The following is a 24,119-nucleotide window of genomic DNA, read 5'->3' on the forward strand; positions in this document are numbered from 1 at the left end:
TATATGCTGACTGTTATTGTGAATTTAAACTATTTTACTTCATCTATCTTGAATTTTACATACCAGAGTTGAAAGAGAAACCTCTAATATTACTATGAACAACTGTAAGAATACAGAATACGGAAGCATAAAAATAGAGTCTCCATTGCAATTTATCAGGAAATTCGAGGTAATGTGGCTCAATCTAAAATTAAGTTTAGAAACAAAAAAAAAAAGCAACTACCAACAATAAATAAATAAATAAATAAATGAACTTTAGTACATCGAAGCAAGCGATGCGAGGGCTCTGATTGGACAAAAAGCCAAACGATGGCAAATTCTGATTGGAAGATTGGCAAGCGAGCTCATCAGTTAATGAACAGGTCACAGAAAGTGAGTTCTTGTGGAAAATGTCGGAGACGGCGGTTGCTTGTAATATCTGTGGCTCATCTTACACATTACCTGGTAACAAACAACGAAACTTAAACTTTATGATAATTCGAAAGTGTAACGTTATTTGACGTTAATACACTTTTTTTGTTCTAATTCTACACGCGCACGTTTGGCAACACGTGACTGAACGAATATTCCAGAAAAGCCATGGTGTCATGCTATAGAAAAGCTAATGTTAATATTGTTAGTTGTGTTAATCTAGTGCATTGTGTTTTTCTTCCTTTAGAAGATGAAGCTGGAGGGAATCTTCCTCATGTGCTGTTGTGCAGTCACATTTTCTGCAGCACATGCCTGCGCGCCCTCGAGTCCCCGCAAAACGTCATCACGTGTCCAGAATGTCAGGTGATTTATGAGTAAAAGAGCATGGTAAAACAGTAAATAACGACTTGAATTTCTGTTAATCGGATGACTGAAAAAGACTTGCATTTAGCACCATGTGGTCCACTTGTATTTTATAATATTTTAGTCTTTATGGGGGTTGATAGGGCCGGGTCGCCTCAATCTAAATTCAGTCATCTGACAGTTACATGAAAAGGTAATCAACTGTGACACTTGACATGTAAGTAATAATTATTATTATTATTTTGGCAGTATTATCATGGTACAGTGATGATATCCGATGGTAATGCTCTGATGTGATGCTTTCATATATAAACCATGATACTTTATGGTCACGTAAAGTACTTTTTTGTTGCCTCTGTAAGCAGTTAATATGTTTAAATAAGTCCCCATCAAAAGAAAAAGAGTAATATAACAAAAAAAATACAATCTAACTAAGAAACAAATTAAATAAAGGAACTTTTAAGGAAGTTTTAAGTTTTTTCAGGCTGCCTGAAAGGTCTAACAGCCGTATTCAAGTAAGAAATGCTAAAGATGTTGAATAAGCAATTAAATGTTAAAGGGATAATTCACCCAAAAAAAAAAAATTGTTTCATTAATTTTTCACCCTCGTGTTGTTCCAAACCCGCCGTAAGACTTTCGTTCATCTTTGTAACATAAATTAAAGGGTTACTCCACCCCAACATGAAAATTTTGTCATTAATTACTTACCCCATGTCGTTCCAAACCCGTAAAAGCTTTGTTCGTCTTCAGAACACAAATTAAGATATTTTGGATAAAAACTGTGAGGCTTGTCCCATTGACTGCCAGGTAAATACCACTGTCAAGACCCAGAAAAGTATGAAAGACATCAAAATAGTCCATCTGCCATCAGTGGTTTATGAAGCGACAAGAATACTTTTTGTGTGAAAAGAAAAAAAAAGATTTTATTCAACAATTCGTCTCCTCCTCATCAGCGCAGCGCCATTTTGGAGAGTATCCGCTGGGTACTGTGTACACCAAGTACGGTATTTTTGTTCAAATCAAAGTGTAAATATACGTAGAAAATATATCCATGTGGTGCGGCTGACAAAGAATGGCGTATGTAGTTTGCGTCCAGCGGATACTCTCCAAAATGGCGCTATTTTACGAAGCTATGAGAATAATTTTTGTGTGCAAAGAAAACTAATAATGACTAAAAACAAGTACCAGTTTATTATACTTTTAAGTAACAGTATCATGCATTTATATACTGCAATATAAAAAATAGTGTCACAGTAATATACTGTATATTATCATACCACGCATATCACTAATTCTGATGGCACAAGTCAGTTTTGATGACTTTTTAATTGTCATTTACTTAATTGTAAATGTAAAAAAATGGTAATAATGCTATTTTATTAGCAACGTTTCAGTTAGTTGACCGAAAGGAAGTTTGATTGATTGAAACGTTGCTGATTAATTTTCATAATGATGCAAAATTAAGTAGTGTTCAGGATTTATACAGCGGTTATACATTGAAATGAGGGTGTGTGAGTACAATTTTAAAGTAGTATTAAAAAAAACTGAGTAAATACATTTGTTCAATTTATGACATGTATGTAAAGATTGCAAAAGCCCTGACATGGAGCAATACATACAGTACAAGAGCACAAACATTGAAATTACCTGTAAAAGTCTGTAAGAAGCTTTCTCTTCACTCATGTGTCAAGTGGGGGTTTGTTAGTCCCCTTTTTTGTACAAGTAAGGGTCATTTTACTCATTTTGCTTTTACATGTTAAAGAAAACCACTAAAGTTGGCTTGTTGTTAAAAGACGTTTCTTTGTTTTAATATAGATGGACACCGGAATTGGTATGGAAGGAGTTGATGGTTTGGAGGTAGACAGCAGAATCATTGGCCTCATCTATACAGCACGGATGAACACAAAGAAAGGGTATTCAGTAAATTACCATGCAGTTTCAGTCGTAAAGACCAGTGTGTTATATATGTGACCCAGGACCACAAAACCGTAAGGGTAAATTTTTAGAAATAAGCTTTTTATGGTTTGATGTATGGTTTGATGTAATATTTGTCTGAGATACAACTATCTGGAATCTGAGGGTGCAAAAAATTCAAAATATTGATAAAATCACCTTTAACGTTGTCCAAATGAAGTTTTTAGCAATGCATATTACTAATCAAAAAATACGTTTTGATATATTTACGGTAAGAAATACAAAATATGTTCATGGATCATGATCTTTACTTAATATTCTAATGATATTTGGCATAAAAGAAAAATAGATAATTTTGACCTATGCAATGTATTGTTGGCTATTGCTACAAATATACCCGTGCTACTTATGACTGGTTTTGTGGTCCAGGGTCCCATAAATACATATAAATATATATATATAAACGTAAGACGGTAGAAAAATTGGTTTAATAAGTTAAAGTTGAAATTGTAAAATAAAGGGTCAGCAGGCACTCTGGAGACAGGTGGAAATCACAACGGCCTAAAAGCCCACCCTCATCAGCAGCCGTCCACACACAGGAGAATGCTGAAGGGGTACAGACACTTTACACTTGTATGACTCTGAACTGTATTATGTAGTCTCGTACTTCCTTTAAGATTACTGTAGGTTCCTTCAGTATTCTCAGCACAAGATTAGAGCTCAGTAATGTTTGCGTATGTTTATGTGTAGAGGCCAGATGTTGTTAAAGTTTTGGATGAAGCTCTTGGGAAAGCAACAGAAAATCTCAATCGTCTTGATAAAATTCACAAGGTAAAATGAGAAACCGTATTGTGCAGAAATATGTGTTCTTATGTAGAAATCAGTTTGATTTTGTTGGAAGAGATGTGTGAAGAAATGTCAATGTATTTTATGAAATATTACAAGGAAAATGATGAGCAGAGAAATTGTATATATTAAAAACTGACAAATTTCATAAATAGAACTGTTGATTATGATGATTATTTGATGCTTCTTCAACAGTATATGTAAAATTCCTGTATGCTTGTCATTGTTAAGACCCTTTCCAATGGTATTCATGCTCAACTGAGGAAAGAGAGAACCCGAATAATCAGAGAAATTGATGAGGCTGTTGACAAAGCAAAGAGCGCTCTGCTGAAACGGTATGTTGACAGAATTTTTAGAGGCACAAACTGAGGTGAACCATTCTGTGGTGTTTTGTATAATGTTTCTTGCAATGAATTTTGTTGAATTTGTAGACGGAGTATGTTGGTGTCAAAATTGAGTGATGTGGATCATCTCTTCTCGGACGGTCGGAAGGAATGTAAGAAAATAGAGGAGAGAATAAAGGAGCTGCAAACAGCCATTCAGAAAGCTCGACATGTCCGTCAGGTTCCTTCTCTGGAGACCTACTGCAACCTAGACGAGGTAAACACTGTACTAGATGCCATACAGTGTTTCAAAGTTAAACGGTCTGTGTCAGACAACATAAAAACAACTCAATTTATTAAGTTTACTTGATTTAAATTTTAGAAAAGACATAGTGTTTACAAGTTAGTAAGATAATAGTATTGAGATTCTAGTTAATGCTACATTCATGCTGTGGCAGAATTATTTCTTTCTACTCTATTTCTTTAACTTTATTTCTTTTTACAAGAGGATGTAGATGTGAACTGATTTAGAGATTGTGTATTTCACTGTCATCAACAACAAAGAAATTAGAAATTAATTTCTCTTTTTAGAAAAATTAACTTTTTTCAGATATGTTGTTTATATCATAAATGTGACCCTGGACCACAAAAACAATCATAAGGGTCAATTGTTTGAAATTGAGAGTTATGTATCATCTCAAAGCTGAATAAATAAGCTTTCCATTGATGTATGGTTTGTTAGGAGAATATTTGGCCGAGATACAACTATTTGAAAATCTGGAATCTGAGGGTGCAAAAAAATGTTAAAAAAAGTTGCGTGAAGTTCTTAGCAATGCCTATTAATAATCAAAAATGTTATATATGTATTTACGGTAGAAAATTGACAAAATATCTAAATTGGACATAATCTTTATTTTATATCCTAATGATTTTGAGATAAAATTAAAATCTATGATTTTGACCCATATAATGTAGTGCTGGCTATTGCAACAAATGTACCCGTGCTACTTAGGACTGGTTTTGTGTTTTAGGGTCACATATTTAAGTTTACAGTGCATCACAAAATTAAATAAAAATGTTTGTAGTATCTTGTATTTTCTCCTCAGTTTTTGCTTTGTTTTAATTTTTTTTTTTTCAGATTTTGAAGACGCTTCACATTCCAGTGGATGTTCAGTCATATGACATGAGCTCTATGTCATTGCGTTCAGGACTCAGGTAGGGCACCATTGTACACAATAAGTATTTTTGTACATTGTCACAAAAATGAATGCACACAGCTCTGTTGTTTTTACACACGTACTAAATTGAACTGTGGAAGTTACTCTCTCATTTTGTTTGTATTTATATATAGCTGCAGTCTTCAGATGGACAGTCTTGTTGACAGTTTAAGAAACTGTCTTAAAATCACAAATGACGATGATGACTGGTAAGTGTTTATAGAATGTGCTCCATTAAATTGAAACCTCGTGATCTGATTTTTGTCTTCATTTTATGATCATGACAGTATTTTAGAAGAAGTTACTGTGGAGCCTTTCCAACACGTTGTGAAGAGTGGTGTGGAGGTGTGGGATAGCACCGGTCAGGCTGTTTCAGCAAATGCAGACCCCATTCCCAAAAAGAAAAGCGCATGCAGGCCAAGTTTCATTGAGGAAATAATGGAAGATCCAGACACTTCTTCAGAGATAGTGGAAATAGGTGTGTGTGTGCAGGGTTGGGAAAAAAGTAATCATACTGATGTGAATTTCTCTGATTGTGCCTATATTTGATATGCTTTTATTACGGCTGTCAAGCAACTTAGAATTTTTACTTTAGTTAATTGCATAATGTGCCAATTAATTCACCAAGCATAAATTTTGGAAATTACCACCCAAAAGTCATTATTGTGTTAAATTATGGTGACCATATGTCCTCTCTTTCTCTGACACATCATGGCCAGGAGTTCTATATTGACAAAAATATACCGGTTTTGGCTTTGTTTTTGTGTTCTTATACTTGCTGAAGGTAACGATCAAAAAGTAGTTTGACCAATAACATGCAGGCATTGTACATAATCGTGGTACATGTGAAAGTGGGATCATTATTAGACGAATGGTTGTATGAAATCAAAATACAGCAGTTTGAAAGCATAAAGACAGCTCTGTATAGCTCTCACAGTAATTTGATCGAGGATCAAGACCTGGATATTTTAGGCAATATAGAAATCCTAGCCAGGGCGTGTCTGAGGGGAAAGAAGGACAGTAACCCTAGTTAAATATGAAAAGCATTGAATTACAAAAAATAGCTTTAGGAAGAAATATTTTGATTTAACATTACATAAATGATAACAAATGGATATTATTATTCCTTTTTTTAATGTATGTTGAAATATGGAAAAAAAATTAAATGCTCAATATGAAACTAAAACGCCTGTTTATAGTAAATAGTGCATCCAATATACGAAACCAGAAACTGTCTAGTAGGTACTACAACATGCGGTCAATCATCGTCAAGCATCTTGTTCATCTCTAAGCAAATGCATGCATTGTAAGATAACATACAGGTCTGTGTTACATGATTTAATAATTTTAACACCTTATCTTTCATAAATAATCACACCAAATTAACATGTTAAATTGACATCCCTAATTTTTAGATTGTTCATATTTTGTTTATATGTTGATCTCATGTGTGTTTAGTTCATAGTTCTTCAAGACCTGAACCGAGGCGCAACGAAAGGCACAAAGCACATAGAAGACATCGTAGGCAGCATTTTGAAAGGCCCTTAACTCCACAGCCAAGATGTATGTGGCTCATTTGTAGCTTAATAACCTGAATGAACTAATAAGACCGCTCCCTTGTTCCTTCTGTTATTCAAGAGCGCTTTAATATTTTTTTCTTTTAGTGGTGCACTACGTTATGGCGACTCACATTGTGAGTCCTGGACATTTCTATGTACGCTATATGATGGAGCAGAGGTCAGGCCAAAAGTTGAACAAAAAGGTCAATGAATTCTGCTCGGGAGACAGTAGTCTCTTCACATTCAGTGATGAAATCAAGACAGGTATGGTGGTCTCTTTTTGACAGTGAAATTTCATCTCTCATCAATATTCGTTTAGTTTATTTAGTGACTAGCACTACCATTCAGTAACATATATATTTTTTATTGCTAAAGTCTCTTATGCTCACCAAGGCAAACAGTAAACATAAAACAGTAATCCTGTGAAATATTAGTCATAGAAAATTAATTGGCGCAAGTAAACTTACAGACAATGATTTCTCATAACTCATTACGATCACTAGATAAACGTTGAGTTGTAACGATCTGATTGTGTGTGTCTGTGTGCACAGGCTCTATGCTCTTTTTCTGTTGGAAGGAGGATATGTGGTGTAGGGTAACAGTGACTGAGCTCTTTCAAAGAGAGTGTTTCCAGAGTGTGACCAAATGCCTTGCATCAGAAGTCTCCCGTCTGTCCATCTACTTTCAGGACTATGGCTTCGCCAAGGGCATTTCAATCCCAAGGTGGGAAATAAATATTGTGTACGTGTGTGAACACTTAAAGGGAACCCTGGGTATTATGGCATGTATGTAAGGTTTTTCAGTAGCTGTGGTCTATTAAAAGCCTCAAAGGCATCAGGGCTAAAGTGGAGAGAACAAAGACATTTATTCGTCCACAGCCATCTTCCCATTCTTTGCTCCTCTTCTTATAGCTAGGAAAAGCAGTGAAGACTTGCATTGCTTTACTTGTTGTCCTTCAACTGAAAATTACAACCAAAAGCTGCACAATGTGGCATAGTGCAGCTATTTCATTGAAGTAATGGTGTACCCCCAGTAGTCCAAAATATGTATAAAACGATGTGGATTTTTTAAATAATGTAAGTATTTAATGGGTTTTCTGCTGCATATTTCAGTAAGAGACATCATTTATGTTATAATAAGTCTTAATACTTGGGGTTCCCTTTAAAAAATTTGTAACGTAATGTGTAAGGGGCAGAGATGCGCTCCTTATTTGTTAGTTAGTTATGTTTATGTATCTGAAGTAAATTGCTCATTGCATCAGACTGCAATTTCACTTATTTACTATATGCATGTTTTCTCTTTGTGTATCTCAGTGATGGAGGTTTAAGCATGTTGAATGAGTGTCTGCGGAGACCTGATGCTGTTACTCTGGCTGAAATTAATGGCTGGGCTCCTTTGGCCATCAGATGTTCCCTTAAAGATATTATTCCTGCAGACCTGGTATAAGTTGTGGAGCTGTATTTACTCTGTATTTACTGTATGAGTGTTGCAGCTGAGTACATGTTAAAAGTTCTGTATTTATTCAAAAGAAGTATTTGGGCATATGGCTGCCATCTAGTGGTGCAACAAAAACTTGTATTTCTGATGTAGGTTTGTATTTATGGATGTTATTAGAGAATATGAAGAATTTTAACATCACTTGTGACTAGGCGTAATTAATAACTGGCAAAACATGAAAAGTGTTGAGTTGTTTGTTTGTTTTTTTCAGTTGAGAGGGTGGAGTTTAGAGGCAACTGATGAGATGAGGAGCCTGCTGGGATCTGAGGCAGTGGAGATGCAGGTCTTCGGTGAGGACGGAGACGCACTGTTAGTGGATCTGAAGAAAACGCCAATGGTGTCTCTGCGGGAGCACCTGGTGTTCATGGAGCTGGCCAGGTCTGTAATTGTCACATCTTACAGCATTCTTCATCTATTTGGTTCTATCTGGATTTTTTCTGCCTTTTTTAGTACATTTAACAATTAAAGCTTTAACTTGAGAACATTTTGAGCGTTGTATAAAATAAATAAAAATAAACGCCTCAAAAGGCCTGAAGTATGCTGGATAAAAAGGCTCTCTTTCTTATACTGAGTTCTTTGCTGCAAACATTGTTTATATATAAATGGACTAGGAATGTACAGGTTATTATATTTATTAGTTAGGACTTTCATGCATTAAATATTTTAAATTTAAAGGGGTCATCGGATGCTAAGTTCACTTTTACATGCTGTTTGAACATTAATGTGTGTTGGCAGTGTATGTACAAATCTACCCTGTATTGCATGTATCCATGCAATGTTTTTTAATTAATCTGTAAAAATAATATCCCCTTTTTCAAATCGAGCCGTTCTCAGATTCCTGTTGTTGTTGTTGTTGTTGCGTCACACCCACAGAGGCCGCTCCCACGATAGTTGATTGATATGAGGGTCTTACCTCAGATCAGTTGTAACAGTCCAACCTCCATCTTTTGATGCCGGAGCAGGGATGTAAGTTAGACAAGAATTGAGTGATTGAGGTGTTGTGTTGCTGGATCTAAAAATGAACATAGTGGTCGTCATTTACTCCCGACATCTGAGCTGTTGAAGATGCAGTGGATTACGTTTGTTTGTGAAGGGAATGCGCCTCCCGATCTACATATATCTGTCGATGTTCACTTGAATCGTTCATGATCCAGCTTCACTTACAGCAGAAGTGAGAATAAGGATTTTTTTATGAATCTTTGTGATCGCCTTTCCTAATAATGTGCTAGTTAGCAAGTTTAGCGGCTAAATGCGGCTAAAGTAAACAGGCTCGTCAATCCACAGAGTGAAGAGAGGGGCGGGGCGAGCAGAGCTCATTTGCATTTAAAGCAGCCCCGACTAGAATGAGATGATTTTTGCAGAGCTGATTTTGACAAGGTAAAAAGGGTGTTGATTTTCACTACTATTGAGAATTTTTAACCAAAGTATATTGTAGACTTTTCATTAAGACCCTAAAGAATCATATCAACTTGTGGAAAATGGGGCTTGGCAAAAGGGGTAATCCGATAAAACAGGCTAGAGTTCAAAAGGGCTGGCAGCGAAACAGACAAGACAACAAGGCATTGATACAAGACTCGAATGACTAGATACAGGATAACTAAGAAATGGCTCCGTAAAGATGCTAACACAATACAATACTCAGCGAATAGTGAGAGGAGGTCCAAAGCTCATATAGTCTCTGATTGGATGCAGGTGATCAGCGCAATGGCTGATGTGGAACGTAGTCCGGGGTGTGGTGCAACAGTCAGTGTTATGTAAATGTCAATTGAGTGAGAGGGTGACATCTGGTGGTGAGTGGACCGAAGGTCAGCGGCCAGATTCGTGACAATTAGAATGTTGCCTCTCTGTCTTGTCATTTTGGTGTTATTGCTAATATTAACAATGTTCCTATATAACATCTGTACAGATTCTACTCCCCTATAGTCGCCCCTGGCAGTGCGCCCCTACTCTTCTACTCATCAGTTCGCCCTGCACTCAACGTTGAGGTCAACGCTATGGTTTCTCATGTGAACACACCATCAGACTTCTACATACAGCTAGTAAGTATAAAAACACATTTATTATAAAGTCAAAATGACAAAGTAATTAACTGAAAATGATATTTACATATCCTTGGTGAATGCAGGTTGAAAATATGGAGTACCTGCTGTTGCACTCGAAGCTTCAGGACTGTTACAGTCGTCCCAACGCAAACAGTGAGTTCCAGATCTACTGCCCATCCCTCTCACAGGCCTGCATCGCTCGCTATGACCAAGAATGGTGCAGGGTTCAAGTCATAGGTGCGTTGATGTGTGTAAAGACAGAATATCGCACATATGCAACAACAGAAAGCCTGTGTCTCTTTGATACAGTGTATGAAGGTTAAAAGCATTGCCTTTATCTTTCAGGTTTCCCTGGTGGTCGGATGGTTGAGGTTCGGTATGTGGACTTTGGCTACAGAAAGACCATCTCCGTGAATGATCTCAGACAGATAAAGGATGAGTTCTTCGCTTTGCCAGAAATGGTACGATTTAGGCTTGCTTGTATTACTGTGGTAATGTAATTTTATACTGGTTTAGAGGGGGAAACAATATGAATGAAATATACTTGACAACACTTCTTACATCAGTATCGATCAGGGATAGTTCACCCAAAAAAAAATTATTATTTTTTTTTTTACTTACCCACTTGTCGTTCCAAACCCGTAAGACCTTCATTCATCTTCGAAACACAAAGTAAGATATTTTTGATGAAATCCAAGAGCTTTCTGACCAGTGGCGATTTCTTTAAGACTGCAAGGGAAGCTCAGCTTCCCCTATAATGTCACAAAATTAATGGTCAAATTATGTACTATTGTATTAACATTTTATTGACTAAAAATGTGTTAGAAAACGTTCATCTCAAAGACGAGTTCGTTCAGAATCAGTTAGATATAGCAGGTCGGCTGACTTGATTTTCTTCTCATACATTCCCGTAGCGTCACAGTGCATTTCCCCGTTGAAGCCCAGCGTCCATTGACTTCAATGCGGCTGCTTTGAACGTTTTTTTTCAGTGCTTTGAAACTAGACGGTCATTGGATAAACGCTGCGATTATGTCCCGCCCACGGACGCTCAGCGTCTCTGGGGGTGAATGAGGAGCAAATGAGGAGTGGGCTGGCCTGGACTCCGAGCTTCTGCGTGATGATTGGAGGGTCTGTCGAAAGATTGCATCTCCTTTTGACTGACAGCGATTTTGTACTATAAGGAATCGCTGAAGCTATTCGTGCTCAGTCCCATCGCGGATTTCTCAAGTTCAGTCGAAATAAAAACTGCTGAAAAACCTATTTCTTTATATTTGCTTGGCGAAATTGCTTGATTTTCATCATACATTTCACACAATTATACACCACATTCCTTGTTTCACTTTTACAGAGTTTAATATTTTTTTTAGATCGTTCATTCATTCATTCATGTTAATATTTAATGTAGTAATCAATATATATATATAGATTACTACATTAAATATTAACATGGAGGATGACTATAAATTAATATATATATATATATATATATATATAAATATATAGTAATCTTGAAAAATTTTAACATAACATAATGAAACCTTATATTTCTATTAAAATACTTTATAAATAAATAAATCTCCATAATAACCTTATTTAAATTGCAAAATATTTATACTATATAGTAGCATCTGACTAAAAGAAAAAATACATCATATTTTGCATAATAAAACTAAAGCTTTTTTTTTTTACGATTGTTTGCATTGTGACTTACTTATGACAATAAGGCACATTCTTGTGAATAAATAAATAGACAATTTTATGATGTAGACCGAAAATGAGCTTCCCCTATTTGACAGACCAGTAGCCGCCACTGTTTCTGACCCTGCTTAGACAGCAATGCAACTGAAACGTTCAAGGCCGAGAAAGGTAGTAAAGACATCGATAAAATAGTCCATGTGACATCAGTGATTCAACCTTAATTTTATAAAGCTACGAGAATACTTTCTGTGCACAAAGAAGACAAAAATAGCAACTTTATTCAACAGTTTTTTCAATTTCATAATATGGTTGAACCTCTAATGTCACATGGACTATTTTATCGATGTCCTTACTGCCTTTCTGGGCCTTAAATGTGGTAGTTGAGTTGCTGTTTATGCAGAGTCAGAAGGCTCTCAGATTTAATAAAAAAAATAATGATGAACAATGGTCTTATGGTTCCTCTTCGAATTTAATCTTTTTTAAATTCACAATTTAAAATCACACTGCCTTGCGTTATTGTGTAGGCAGTAGTGCATAGAAAGCACCACAAGTCTGTCAAAGCAGGTTTTTAAAACGTTTGAATCATCTGCATGAAAGTGCTGATAAATAACAAACTTAAAGAAGCCTGTCGTGTCTATTTGTTTTCAGGCCTTGTGGTGCAGTCTGAATGATGTGGTCAGTCCGCAGGAAACATGGAGTGATGAAGCCTGTACTGCGTTTAAGGAACTTGTGGAGCGTAAACTTATCACTGTTGTGGCAAAAAGTAAGTTTACATCTACATGCATAAACACAAAGACGCCTGAAATGTATCACTGCTTTTAAACAACTATCTATTACCCATGATAATGTGTGCATTGTGACATCATTACCAACCTTAATTTGGAGAGTAATGTGGTAATCTGTATGTTTTTGATTGAATCTCTCACTTATTCAGAGCTCGTGCCCGGCACTAGACCTGTGCCCGTGTGTCTGTATGAGATTGGTGATGATTACACTGGAGCCAGTATTGGAGAGATACTGGTCAGAAATGGTCTCGCTGTTTTCAGTAAACAGTGAGTCTTGAAATAATATACCATCTGGACCATTTTTCTTTCTGTATTTCATTTGTTTTTTCATTCAATGTTTTTTTTTTTTTCTTCCTTCCTTTTGTTCATGCTTTCAGGCTAAGCTTCATTGCATTCAATGTCAATTTTCTCCTGCTTTATCAGGACCCAGATTAAAGACACCCAGCCCATGGAGACGACCGTATGGGATCCTCCATTTGAAGAGGAGACTCTCTCTGTTGCTCTGCCTCCCCCTCCTCCTGCTTCTGAAGAGCTGCAGCCCAGCCTGATTCTTCCCACATGTCTCAAAGACATCAAAGTTCGTGTGACACACGTCACCTCTCCTGGAAACATCTGTGTACAGCTGCTACAGTTTGACAGCCAGCTAAAGAGGTGCCTGATTTCCTTAGTTTATATTGTACATCAAGCTTCTTTTCAAAATACTAAATAAAGTCCTGTTTCCAGTGACACATCCATGTTCAGTTGTAATACTGGTATGCATTGTTTGCAGAATCCACGACATGCTGAAGAGTCTCTTCTCTAAGTCAGAGCCACAGGAGATCCTCTGGGAAGCAGAGATGTTCTGTGCTGCCAACAATACTGGAGTTTGGGAAAGAGGACAAGTGTGCAGTGTGTCCACTAATGGTGTTGCAGAGGTAGGGGTGCACACTTTCATAGTTGAATACATTTGGAAAAAGTGTGATTTTGCTATATGAGTGTTGTTGTTTTTTTGTTTTTTGTTTTTTATAGGTTTTGCGTTGTGACTTTGGTACTAAAGTGAATCTCCATGTGAACAATCTCAGACCCCTCAGTCCTGATCTGATCGGATCTTTCTTACTTGAATGTAACCTCAGTGGTGTAAGGTAAACAATCTGATAGAAGCCCTTTTTACCACTTTACAGTCAAAGATGTGCATATACAGGTGAATAAGTTTACATACATATTGCAGAATCTGCTAAATATTAATCATTTTAATAGGGTAAATAGTACTTATTTTGTCGTCTTTGAATCATTCCGGTATCATAGCTAGCTTCTGAAGGGTACTACTTAAAGAAAAAAAAAAGATTTTTAAACAAAATAGGAAAAAATTCTTAATTTGTTCCTCAGGGTATAGTAATGCATGCCTCAGTTGTCCTCAGTGTGAAAAGATGTATGTCAAAATTACACAGTTGGAAAGCAGAAAATGCTGGGAAACCAAAGAATGAATGTCAGGTCCTTAATGACTTTCTGAAGGACGGTGGGCACATGAACTGCAAACAAGGAACTCATGATGAACTATCAAAAAACAAAAACATTTCTAGATCATTTTTGCATTTGTAAACTTTTGAACAGGAGCATATTTTTAATTTGGTTCATTTACATTAATTTGGTTAAGAATACATTAATTTAAATGTATTATTGTTTATCTCTTACTATTTAATTGTTGTTTATTCATTCATTTTGTCTTGATGACTGTATGTAAATATCTTGCTATGTGAAATTGCTTATTCAGGGGAATACTAAAATTTACAATCTCTTATTTTGTTCAGATGATTAACATATAAACATGTTTTACAGCAACTCCAAACAAGTCTAATCCATTTAGATTTGTAAAGTACTGGTTTTTAGTTTTTTGTACTGTGAATAAGTTGTTTTTGAACTTTTGTCATTTCAACATATCGATTTTCTTCCTCTCAGGCCAGCTGGTGGTCGCTCCACATGGACAGCCACAGCGTGTGACTTTATCTCTCACTACTTAACTGGTGCAATGGCTATAATGACCATAAAGGTTAGAATGCATGTGAAGGAGTTATAGAAATATGGAACGATTAACTATATTACAAACAATTCCTGTCTTTGAGTGTGTGTGTGTGTGTGTACTTGTTTTTGTTACATTGTGGGGACCAAATGTCCCCACAAGAATAGTAAAACCTGAAATTTTTGACATTGTGGGGACTGGCTTGAGGTCCCCATGGGTACAAAAGCTTATAAATCATACAGAATGAGTTTTTTTGAGAAAGTAAAAATGCAGAAAGTTTTCTGTAAGGGTTAGGTTTAGGGGTAGGGTTAGGGTAAGGGGATAGAAAATACAGTGTGGAGAGTATAAAAACCATTGCACCTATGGCGAGTCCCCACAAGGATAGTCAGCCAGACTGTGTGTGTGTGTGTGTGTGTATTTATTTTTTGTTTTTTTCTCTCAGGACCCATCTGCCAGCCCAGTGCTGGTGTCTCTCTTCTGTTCAAACCGTGCTGGTCAAAACGTCAGTTTTGCTGATTTCCTCATTAGTGAAGGACTTGCACTAAAGGAGAGAAAGTAAAAAAAAAAAGATCATTTACACTAACGAATATTGATCGCTATATTGACTATTATTATTGATATCTGTGTATGCTAAACTATGTACTTAGGGCTGCTTCCGTATCTGAGACGGTCTTTTCAGAGGAGTGTGTGTTGAGTGAGAAGATTTCTGAGCCACAGAGACTCATGAGCGCATCTCAGACACCACCTACACCCACCCCTCGCATCAACCCGCCACCAGAGAGAGTGCAGACACACTCATACCCACCTCCAGAGCTGCCTCTCTGCGGACACACGCTCATGAGCATCTCAGCCATCTCTGAACAAGGTGTCATTTACGCAATGACACACCAAGCAGGTGTGTGCTGTTACATGTCCCACTAGAATAATCTGTAGTTTTATGACCATTATTACATCATCTCTCTCAGCTTTTCAGTTAAACTGAACATTTTTTTTTTTGCTAAACCGTCAGACTTTATATAAATTATTAATGTTATGATTGGCTAACTTCGTATGCATGTGAAATGAGTAGCAATAATCCTGCAGTGTTGCTAAAAAGTAGTTTATGTGGGTAGGCATAAGTAGGCATGGAAAGTGAATAACGCATTCTAAGATGCCAGTAAAAGGAACGTTGTTAGCTGCTTGCTAGTGGTAGCCTGTTATATTACAGTACATAAAATTTCTCTTACCACATAAAGTGAGGAGAGATGACTGAAAGGACAATGCCAAATGATTTGCAGTTCCTGAGCACCACTGACAAATATCTAATCTTCTAAAATGTGTCGTAAGTACTGCCGCTCCATAGTATAAACAGAGTATGTGTGATCATGAATCTTGAAAGTGAAAGTTAAAAGCGAGTGCCGCATTCAAAAGCGATTTCAGTGCCCTGCATATTAATAGTGGCTCCCTGATGCCTGCAGTTTACATACACTATAATTACCCAACGATATAATTGCGAAAGAAAGCATTGAAATATATTTTTCTCTCATCTTGTATTTATTCCCATTAGGGTTTCTGTAGTAAACTTCATTTCCTTTCTGAACATAGTATTCAGATTCGGGCACATCCTTGGTCTTAAGTTAATGACAGTGGTAATGTGTGGTTTTTTTTTGTTTGTTTGTTTTTTTTTTGTTTCACGTTCAGTGTGTGAGTTTGATCGCTTACGGGAGCGGCTGCAACAGCATATTAAAACCCTACCAAGACAGAAGAACTACAACTGGAAAGGAGTTTTGGGATGTGCTGTCATGGGAACCGATATGTTCTGGTACAGAGGTCAAGTGCAGGAGGTCATTGGAGGACACGTGAAGGTCAGTGTGCTTTTATGCCATTGTATCACTTTGATATGTAAGTGAATTTATTTCATAATCTCAAATGCACAGGTCAGAGGGCTAATTGATGTACTATGATGTGCCAGTGGGTTAAACATGGGCTAAATTGTTTCAGGTCCAATATGTGGATCAGGGACTTGTGGAGAGTATCCCGGTTTGTCACGTGTACCCTATGGTTCTCTGTGAGGATGTGCCGCAGCTCTGTGTTCCTTGTCAGATAAATGGAGTCATACCGGTATGTGTCTGTGTTAATTTGAATTTATTTACTTGCAATTTAAAATGGTCAATGTGATAATCCTTGCAGTCCACACTTGACTCAGGGATTTCCAACTTTTCTGTCAGCTGAACCTTTTTTAACGTAATGTAATATTTCAGTAATTTAATACATTTTAACATATTCAGTTTTTTGTATAGTCATTAGGCACATCATTTAAAGGTAAACAAATATATATATTTTTTTGAGTGAGAGTATTTTTTTGTAATATTTAGATTTTTAAATGTTTTTTATTACTTGCCAGCTTTTCATCAACTTGCAAATCCTTGAACCCCTTAACCTAATAGCAGGGAGATTTCTACATTTATTTTGTGTAATAATTTCCCTAAAATGTATAAATATATTTATGTATACTTCAATATTTAACCCCAAAATCAATATTTATAAAATATTTAAAATGTAATTTTGCATTAAGAAAATACAGGGCTCGTACAAGGTGGTAAAAGTGCTTGAAGTACTTTAATTTTAATTTTTGAAATGTAAGGCCTGGAAGACCCATAAAAATAGCAATATTCCTGAAAAGGTACTTGAAAACTGCTTTATATACTATATATCTGTGAAATAAGTCTTCGTTTTTTTCAATAAGCACATATCTTATTACGCAACTAAAAACTTTTTTTTTTTTTTTTATTTCAGTTAACATCATAAAATTATCGAGCTAAACTAGTAGTAGTACTATGGTGAAAGATCTGAAAAAGAGAAACAGATGAACCAAATCAATCGAGTGAGTCATTGACACTGGAACCACTCCGATTGATTCAAACTCATGACTTCGATCTTTCATTTCAAGCGATTCACTATCAAAAACCAGATCAAATTAAAAGAGCCATTTATTTTCAAATTTTGATATTGCCTTAAATAATTTTTTAATGAGCTTTTTGAAACTCAGAATCAGTTTAACCATTGCGTTGCAAAAAGATGTAACTGTTGAAGTGCTCCAAATGGATTGTGCATCATTTGATTTACATCAGAACTTCAGAAAGTGTTCATGAATCATTTGACTAAGAAGAGGACTTTCAATCGCAAATCATTTGATTTCAGTCGGGACTTCACGTATTGCGAATCATTTGATTCAGATTGGGACTTCACATTCGCTAAATAATTGATTTGCGATCCACGCTCCAAATTCTAACCTAACATAATGGTATGTGAATCAGGGTGTGGGTTCGTGAATCATTTGATTCGATTTGTGACTTGAGAGTGCGTATCACGAATGATTTGTTTCAGATCAGGATTTTGGAGTGGTTTTGTGAATCTATTTTTCTGATTGACATCCTTTAAAATCAAAAAACGTAATGCTTGAAAAGTCCTTAAAATTCCTGGAATTTAATTTTACAATATCTGTACGAACCCTGAAAATAGCATATTTTAGAGCCATTACAGTATTTTTGCATTTTGACTTTATTCTCATGAAACAAATAATATCTTAATTGTCCTACAAATAAGATGTACTTTAATTTAAGCATTATACAAATATTATTCCTATTTGTTGTCATTTGTTTTATGATTTTTTTTTTTTTTTTTTTTTTTTTTTTTTTTTTTTTGTGGTGGGATACGTAAAATTTCAGCAATACTGTAAAGAGAACTTTAGTTGTAGGGTTTTACACCAGTAAATAGCTGGGTAAAGCAAATGAGAATGTTAAAGTTGAAGTATTGACTTTGTACCGAAGTACCTGTACTTTTGACAAGACTAATTCCAAACACACTCAAGGTAATTCTTTAAATGTGATTTAAATATGTCATTTTGTCAAATTTAACTGTTCCAGATTGGGAATGGATGGCAGTGGGATGCTGTGGTGCTCATGAAGGAGTTGCTACTTGGCCGTTCAGTCGATGTCCACATTATTGTAAGTGAATTTACATCTACACCACTTCATGTATCGGATTCGGCAGAACTATTAATCACTGATATGTCGATAAACGTGTTGACAAACCTGTTGTTTTGCAGGAACACCCAGAGGATCCATGCGGCTGTGTTAAGGTAGAGATAACGGTGGATGGCATGGCGCTTAGCAGGATAATGGTGCACCATCAATACGCCACTTTTGATCCTGCCATCAGCAGTCAGGAGGTCTGACCAGTGGATTTTTATTAAGAGAGGGTTTGTTTTGCTTATGTGAGGGGTAGATATTGACAGTGTGTTTATGTGCAGGATTATGTGGTTAAGCCTCCTGTTCCTGATTTGGATGACTGGGACCTGAACACAGAGGTAGAAATTTCATTTCTGTTCAATTATTTTCACTCAAAATGTTTACTAGATGTCAGAGCTGGTTTAATAGGAATATGTTGTGTTTTCAGGGGTTGGAGGAGCCTCAGCCTGTTTTAGGGGTTTATAAAGAACTCCAGATTTCTAAAGCAAGAAAACATTTCCCAGCCAAGGTCAAGCATATCCGCACCCCTAATGAGGTGAGCTAATGTGAGCTGATGGATCTGTGTTCAAACCTGCCGTTACATGAATATGGCCTCATGAATTTTTTCCTGAAGAGTTGGTCCTTATTTCAAAACACAGCACCAGTATTGGGTAAAACGTTTTTGACAATCCGTTTACATTATCTTTCTGTACATTGTTTTTATTGAATCTAATGTGTGCTTGCAGGTGTTCCTGTGTGTGTTGGATAAAACTCTGTGCAAACAGGAGCAGGGAGAGAGTTTGGAGGAAGCTCTTAAGCGTGTGAATGAGAATGTAGAAAATCTTAGCCTGCTGACAGACTTCCCCATCGGTGCTTTTATTTGTCATTTGATTATGGTTCATTTTAGCGTATGCAAACAATTGTGTGGTATTTTGTTTGTATACATGTCTGTTTCATCAAGTTTATTTCAGAAACTTTGAGAGCATATGTTTTTCATTCTCCGCCTGTGGCCCTGCAGAGGCTACAGTAAAGGGCTTGGAGAATGGATGGATGTTTTTCATTGTGCGTTTGTGTGCAGAGTGTCCTTGTCTGGCTGAGTACAGCGATGGTAAATATTATCGGGCAAAGCTACTGGGTTTTTCTGAACTCACTCCATCTGTGAAGCTCCTTGTGAGACATGTGGATTTTGGCTCGGATGACATCATACCAACACACAAGTAAGACCGTACAGATTATTCAACTACTGAAATTGTAATACTTTGTAAGTAAATTACATTTAAGGTCTTGTTCTTGTGTATATATATACAGTGAGGTCAATAAGTATTTGATCACCCTGTGATTTTGCAAGTTCTCTTACTTAGAAATCATGGAGGGGTCTACAATTTTCAGCATAGGTGCATTTCCACTGTGAGAGACAGAATCTAAAAACAAAAATCCGGAAATCACATTGTATGATTTTTTAACAATTTATTTGTGAATTACTGTGTCAAATAAGTATTTGATCACTTGAGTCAAAAAATTTTTAATATTTGGTACAGAAGCCTTTGTTAACAATTACAGAGGTCAAACGGTTCCTGTAGTTCTTCACCAGGTTTGCACACACTGCAGGAGGGATTTTGGCCCACTCCTCCATACAGATCTTCTCTAGATCTGTCAGGTGTCGGGGCTGTCGCTGAGCAACACGGAGTTTCAGCTCCCTCCAAAGATTTTCTATTGGATTTAGGTCTGGAGACTGGCTAGGCCACTCCAGAACTTTGATATGCTTCTTACGGAGCCACTCTTTGGTTTTCCTGGCTGTGTGCTTTGGGTCATTGTCATGTTGGAAGACCCAGCCACGACCCATCTTTAATGCTCTGACTGAGGGAAGGAGGTTTTTTCCAATATGTCACAATACATGGCCCCGTTCATCCTCTCCTTAATACAGTGCAGTCGTCCTGTCCCCTGTGCAGAAAAACACCCCCAGAGCATGATGCTTCCAGCCCCATGCTTCACTGTAGGTATGGTATTATTGGGATGATACTCATCATTCTTTTTCCTCCAAACACGGCGAATGGAGTTAAGACCAAAAAGTTCTATTTTGGTCTCATCTGACCACAGGACTTTCTCCCATGACTCCTCTGGATCATCCAGATGGTCCCTGGCAAACTTCAGACGGGCCTGGACATGGGCTGACTTAAGCAGGGGAACCTTCCGTGCGATGCAAGATTTTAAACCATGATGTCTTAGTGTATTACTGATAGTAGCCTTGGAAACGATGGTCCCAGCTCTCTTCACGGCATTGACCAGCTCCTCCCGTGTAGTTCTGGGCTGATTCTTCACCATTCTTAGCATCATTGATACCCCACGAGGAGAGATCTTCCGTGGGGCCCCAGTCCGAGGGACATTGACAGTCATCATTAGCCTCTTCCATTTTCTGACAATTGCTCCAACAGTTGTTCTTTTTCACCAAGCTGCTTGGCAATTGCCCCGTAGCCCTTTCCAGCTTTGTGAAGGTCTACAATTTTGTCTCTTGTGTCTTTTGACAGCTCTTTGGTTTTGCCCATGTTGCTACTTAGACTTTGGCTGATTGTGGGGTGCACGGGTGTCTTTATGACAGCTAACGACCTCAAACAGGTGCTACTAATTTAGAATCATTAGCAGAGTGTAGCTGGACTATTTAAAAGCTAAATAACAGGTCTTTGAGGGTCAGAAATCTGGCTGATAAGCAAGTGATCAAATACTTATTTGACACAGTAATTCACAAATAAATTGTTAAAAAATCATACAATGTGATTTCCGGATTTTTGTTTTTAGATTCTGTCTCTCACAGTGGAAATGCACCTATGCTGAAAATTGTAGACCCCTCCATGATTTCTAAGTAAGAGAACTTGAAAAAACACAGGGTGATCAAATACTTATTGACCTCACTGTATATAGAAAATTCACAAATAGACATTTCTATGAATTTTTGATCAGATGCTTAAGAGCCTGACAGAAAAATTTTATATAAAGGCTTTTCCAGGTCTTAAAATTACACATAAAATTCTTTCATATTTATCCAGGTTTTTGTTCTTAATTTCAGTGAAGGCATCTTAAAGGGATAGTTTACCCAAAAATGAAAATTACCCCAAGATTTACTCACCCTCAAGCCATACTAGGTGTATATGACTTTCTTCTTTCAGACGAATATAATCAGTTTTATAAAAAAAAATGTCCTGGATCTTCCTTTATAATGGCAGTGAATGGGTGTTGATATTCAATAGTGCAATAGAAGTCCAATAAAGTCCATCAGTCTAACATAAAAAGTGCTCTGCACAGCTCTGGGATTTAATAAAGGCCTCCTGAAGCAAATCATTGTGGTTTATGAATGCGAAAGCGCAGATGAGAGAGCATAACAAAACACCGGTCACAAATTAAAAGTACAGAACGAGGATTTCTAATAAAAATGTTGGAGGATTTTGATAAAAGCCAAGAGGAGACTGTTTTTTCTTTGCTAAACAAAGGAAACTTTGCTTCCTTTGTTCCTGTAAATAAAACTTGGTTCTCACAAGACTAGCATGTTCTCACTGGAGCTTACGCTACGCCAACATCCTATGTCATTTGCTGGAACGCCACTCTCTCACGTATGACAATTAGCGGAAACTAGAGATTACAGTTTATAAAGTTTCAAATATAGATAATTTTCTTGCACAAACGCACTGATTCACTTCAGAGGGTCTTTATTAACTCTCTGGAGCTTTGTGGAGTACATTTTATAATGGATGGATGCACTTTATTGGACTTTAAAATCTCAACACCCATTCACTGCCATTATAAAGCTTGGAAGTGCCAGGACATTTTTTTAATATAACTTCGACTGTATTTGTCTGAAAGAAAGTCATAAATATAGGATGGCTTGAGTAAAACGGCGTAATATTCATTTTGGGGTGAACGATCCCTTTAAGGCCGCCTACTTGAGTTCACTGCATTAGAAGAACTATATTTTTAACAATATTTAAAATCAAATAATGCATCCAAAACAAATAAAAACCCTTTGTGTGTCACTGCAGATTGCGGCAGCTCCCTGCATCCCTCCATCACTTCCCATGTGCAGCTATTTATGTCAAGTTAGCAGGCTTCAAACCGGCAAACGTGTGTTTGGAGATGGAGAGGATACCTTATCGGCCTGAGTGGAGTATGAGAGCCATGATGGAGATGATCGACCTGCTGAACGGAGAACTCACTGCAGTGGTCACTGTACGTCTCATTTGTAGTTAGGGAAATGTGCCCGCCTTTACACCTGGCATAACATGCATTTTTGGCGATCTGCTCTTGATCCGATTGCTCCTGATTGCTTTTAAAAGTTAAAGTTGATCTGACAACTCAGTGAAGGTGTAAATAAAAAGATAAAGTTTCACAAATGTGCATTTATATGCTAACCAGGACAAACACAGGTGTAAAGGTGACCAAATTGTCATATAACATTTAGTAACAGTGCAAACACACTTCTATCTGTTCAAAGCAGTTGCATGAAAATGTGTTGAACTATTCAAATGTGCAATTTCAGGCAAATGAACCACAGCTGACTGTGCTGCTGTACAATGCGGAAGGGACACTTGTCCACAGACCTCTGGTGGAGAAAGGCCTTGCTGAATATGCATAACTTTTGGAAAAGTAAGTGCGAAAGCAAATGTTTTAAAGGAAACTGTCTCTAATCATTTTGTCTTCCATGTCATTTTTTTCTGTTTTATCTTTCACGTAATTGTTTCTATAGGTTGTGCCAGTGATGCTGTATATCGTTATCTGGTCAGAGGATTTCTCATAAGTTTGAGATGGCAAATCATTTTATGTTGAAGTACTTAGGGTTTTATGCTACTTTTTGTGCAGCCATTTTTTGTAAAAACATTTAGACAGTTTTATGTTTGTGCTGCTATGCCTAATTTTATGTTAAATATTTTTACTGTTCGAGTTCAAAGCTGCTTCAAACTAGCAGAAATATTTTGTTAATATTTAATGTCTCTGTATGTTAAGCAGAGCTGAAGTAAAACTCTTTTTGACTGACTTGCTCACAAGTGTTTGTACCAAATCATTAATGGCTTTTTGAAATTTTGGGTGTTAGTAATCATAGCAGACTTGGACCAATTAATGCACTTTTATCATTAGACCAGTAGCATCCCGAAGAACCTTTTCACAATTCATCATTTTTATGTGCATTTTGAAGTATCGCATCAGAAACAAATGATTGAAACACCAAAATTTTAAAAAGAAAAAAAAAAAAACTTAATTCGCAAAAAAGTTTTTACGTTCGCTTGAGGTGGTTTTTGAAGATTTAATGCGAATAATGGGAGATGGAAAAGCATTTTGGCAAATTAATTCCTCCGTACGCACCAAAAAAAAGTCATGTGACTGTCTTATGGGACGTGATAACTTGACTGAATAGTAGACTGATCTCATTGCACAGCATCTGAAATATTGTTTTGGTCATTCTAAGATGCCTGAGCAAAGTCTGCCGTCGAAGTAT

At 36.8% G+C, this 24,119-nt stretch overlaps 1 protein-coding gene across 2 annotated transcripts; it reads left to right on the forward strand.

Annotated features, from left to right (window-relative positions):
- Nucleotides 1–320: 320 nt before the first annotated feature.
- rnf17 (ring finger protein 17) lies at nucleotides 321–23,659 on the forward strand. Of its 2 annotated transcripts, XM_051120156.1 has the most exons (37): nucleotides 321–444; nucleotides 659–774; nucleotides 2,590–2,687; nucleotides 3,209–3,302; nucleotides 3,439–3,519; nucleotides 3,766–3,869; nucleotides 3,966–4,134; nucleotides 4,996–5,072; nucleotides 5,209–5,283; nucleotides 5,362–5,552; nucleotides 6,533–6,637; nucleotides 6,739–6,897; nucleotides 7,185–7,356; nucleotides 7,947–8,073; nucleotides 8,342–8,508; nucleotides 10,037–10,169; nucleotides 10,256–10,409; nucleotides 10,518–10,633; nucleotides 12,519–12,633; nucleotides 12,805–12,922; nucleotides 13,079–13,306; nucleotides 13,425–13,569; nucleotides 13,664–13,776; nucleotides 14,591–14,681; nucleotides 15,094–15,206; nucleotides 15,299–15,546; nucleotides 16,332–16,495; nucleotides 16,632–16,751; nucleotides 18,557–18,637; nucleotides 18,739–18,861; nucleotides 18,943–18,999; nucleotides 19,089–19,196; nucleotides 19,387–19,510; nucleotides 19,719–19,857; nucleotides 22,669–22,855; nucleotides 23,166–23,272; nucleotides 23,373–23,659. In XM_051120156.1, exons 1-36 carry the CDS (start codon nucleotides 390–392, stop codon nucleotides 23,259–23,261), a joined length of 4,563 nt encoding a protein of 1,520 aa, XP_050976113.1. In that variant the 5' UTR covers nucleotides 321–389; the 3' UTR covers nucleotides 23,262–23,272; nucleotides 23,373–23,659. The 2 variants fall into 2 exon arrangements, with proteins under 2 accessions (XP_050976113.1, XP_050976114.1); XM_051120157.1 differs by lacking the exons at nucleotides 321–444; nucleotides 659–774 and adding an exon at nucleotides 838–991.
- The last annotated feature ends 460 nt before the right edge of the window (nucleotides 23,660–24,119 follow it).

Source organism: Labeo rohita, chromosome 9 (assembly GCF_022985175.1).
Source record: "Labeo rohita strain BAU-BD-2019 chromosome 9, IGBB_LRoh.1.0, whole genome shotgun sequence".
NCBI classification, from domain to species: Eukaryota; Metazoa; Chordata; class Actinopteri; order Cypriniformes; family Cyprinidae; genus Labeo; species Labeo rohita.